The sequence below is a fragment of the Furipterus horrens genome, unplaced genomic scaffold, assembly GCF_987537825.1.
Source record: "Furipterus horrens unplaced genomic scaffold, mFurHor1.1.pri manual_scaffold_10, whole genome shotgun sequence".
In the NCBI taxonomy this organism is placed as follows: Eukaryota; Metazoa; Chordata; class Mammalia; order Chiroptera; family Furipteridae; genus Furipterus; species Furipterus horrens.
Genome location: NW_028327180.1, coordinates 57512449 through 57515059, shown reverse-complemented (window position 1 = coordinate 57515059; position 2611 = coordinate 57512449). Strand labels below are relative to the sequence as shown.

Here is a 2611-nt window from a genome sequence, read left to right as displayed (position 1 = left end):
CAGGGGCTTCCTTCTGGGGAAGGAGGCTGAAACTGAAGAGTTGATTAGGGAGGCTGGGCATGAAGGTGAGAAGTTATAAAAGGAGGGTCCCCCAGACCCCCTTGGCAGAGGGAGAGCAGGAGAAGGGAGAAGCCACCTGTAGGAGCTCAGAGAGGTGGGGCTGGAAGACAGAGGCTTCCCCTGCAGTAAACCCCTATCTTTCCATGAACCCTTCTCTCTGTTCTGCCTCTGTGCCCTGGGGACACAGCGTCTCTCCTGTGTCCACCGGGCCTGCGGGCACAGTGAAGGCAAGAGGAGGAACTGGTAGCCTCCCAGGAGCCATGAGGTTGTGTCCAGCAGACACGCTTCTTTTCAGGAAAGGGAGACTCACTGAGTGTGCAAGCAAAGTGGGGTTCCATGACAACCCTTCCCTCTGGGGCCACAGGCTGCCCTAGACTCTTGCTTTGATGGGTGCCAAGGTAGCTCTTAGCGAGAGGACCTCTCCTTCATCTTGAGAAGGCAGGGCCAGGGTTTATTCAGGCGGAACACATGGCCCAGATGAAGAGTACACACGTGTGTTGTGAGGAGCAAGGCCAGGGCACCCCCGGGGCCAACCCGACAAAGCTCTCACTGCCTGGGGTAACCAGGAGGCTGGTGGCAGGGCACCTTCTTTATGGGAGGAGCGCGGGGGCGGAGGCGCTTCCTCCCGCGCCCAGGAATGCGACGGCGGTTCTAATTAGAAGCCAACGCGGGAGCTGGCGGCCGCGGGGCCCTCTGGACGCGCTCCCGGCTCCCCACCGTGGCTGGCGGAGCGAGTGTCAGTGTCCTCGCGTCATAGGCATGCTCGCCGCAGCCCGCACTCGGGGGACGACTGGGGCTGCAGGTGCCGGGCGGGTGCAGGGCGCGCGAGGGTCCCCGAAGCGCATTCAGAGGCTCCGCGCTGCCTCTAGCAGGCCCCCAGATCAGCCCCAGCTATCTTCCCGCCCCGCCCCGCCGGGCTGCGCCTGGACCCTAGTTCCCACTCTGGGCGCCCCCGCTCTAGAACCATTTCGAAGAGAAAAATTATTATCGGATTACATGTACTTGGGCTCGCTGTGTCTCCCCCTTCCCCTCGGCATAATTATTATAATTCCACCAAGCCGTCGGTGAGAGTTCCTGGGAGTGTGTGTGCAGTGCCCGCAAGTGTGTGGGGAGATTTCTCTCCAACTCTGGGTCTTCTCAAGCGGCGCGCCCGTTCCCTTGGCGCCCGCTTTCCCTCAGGGGGGCTGGGGTGACCGTGGCCTGTGGAAGGCCTGCCTAATAAGATGCCACGAGGGAGAGTAATCCTGACCCTCCTCCCCCAGTAAGTGCAGTCGACCCTCGGGAACCCTCCCTCGGCTTGTCTGCGCTTCCACTGCCAGGTTTAGGAGGGTCTTACCGGAATGTGCCTTGTCTGGGATAGAGGAGAGAGCCCCAGCCTTCTCAGAGGTGGGTGTCCGGGCTTCCCACTCAGGAAACCCCATACTCGATGCTCTCTCTACGTACCTCTCAACAGCTCCTCCCTGCCATCGAGTTCCAGGCAGAGGGCTCAAAGAGATGGCCCCTCGGGGACACCCTCGCGGGGACAGCGGCGGAGGCTGGGGGGGGGGGGGCGCTGGCACTGGCCCCACTGAGCCTGCCGCTCCCGGCCGGTCCCCACGGCTGTCTTTACGTAACTGCGCTGCCCCGAGCTGTTCGGTCTTGTCTCAACGACTTTGTTTTAAGGTGTGTGTGTGTGTGTGTGTGTGTGTGTGTGTGTGTGTGTGTAAAACACGGTCCTTAGCTGCTCCCCTCCCGGCTTCCCTTGGACTCAAGCTGCCCGGACGTTCCTGACATCTGTGAGGACCCTCTTCCCGCCTCTCCCCAGCCCACTGTTCGCCCCGTCTGGCGCCGGAACCCCTCCGGGTCCAGGGATCAATGTCCCCGGAAGCTCTGCCACCCGCATCCCTGCCCCGATCAGAACAGGTCGAAAGTGGTGGCCAAAGGAAACAACCCTCCAGCGGCCCGCGGAGTCGAAGGGGTAGGGCGTGGGCTCCGGGCCACCGCGGTCCCTGCCCGAGGGGACGGCGGCTAGAGACGCACAGAAGCGAACGCGAGGAAGACTCACTCACCACCAGATCGGATAGCTGCCCAGTGCCTGCTTCAGGCCGTAGAAGAATAAGAAGTACCCGAGCGGAGCCATCGTGGGGCGGGAGACCGAGGGCGCCAGGCGGGCCGGGGCCCTGGGAGCTGGCAGGCGGCGGCGCTGGGCCCTCCTGCGGCCTTGGGGTGCGCGGGGTGCGCGGGTGTTGGCGGGTGTGCGGGCTCCGAGGGCGGTGCTGCGCCAGGTGGGCTGGCGGCCGGGCGGCGGGCCCGGGCCCCAGGCGGCTCGGGACAGCGGGGGCGGGGCAGCGCCGCGGGGGGCTCCCGCCAGGGCCCTGGCCGGGGCGGGGCAGGGAGGGCCGGGCAGGGGGCGGGCGGGGCCCTGGGATCTGGCGGGATCGAGGCGCCGGCCCCTTCCGAGGCCGCGGGATGCACGGAGTGTTCAGGGTTTGCTGTCAGATGGAGGGACCACCGGCAGCCGACCCAGAACCTGGACGGCGTGGTCGGCAGTAGTCGTCTCCGAACTTCCGGG

At 65.2% G+C, this 2611-nt stretch overlaps 1 protein-coding gene across 1 annotated transcript in view; it reads right to left on the bottom strand.

Moving 5' to 3' along the window:
• The window catches only part of WNT3A (Wnt family member 3A), a 41216-nt gene extending 38861 nt beyond the window's left edge, over nt 1–2355 (bottom strand). Inside the window, exon 1 of the mRNA XM_090290365.1 lies at nt 2109–2355. Coding sequence (XP_090146491.1) covers nt 2109–2179 — 71 coding nt within the window. The 5' untranslated portion in view covers nt 2180–2355. The remainder of the gene's footprint in view (nt 1–2108) is intronic.
• Nucleotides 2356–2611: the final 256 nt, after the last annotated feature.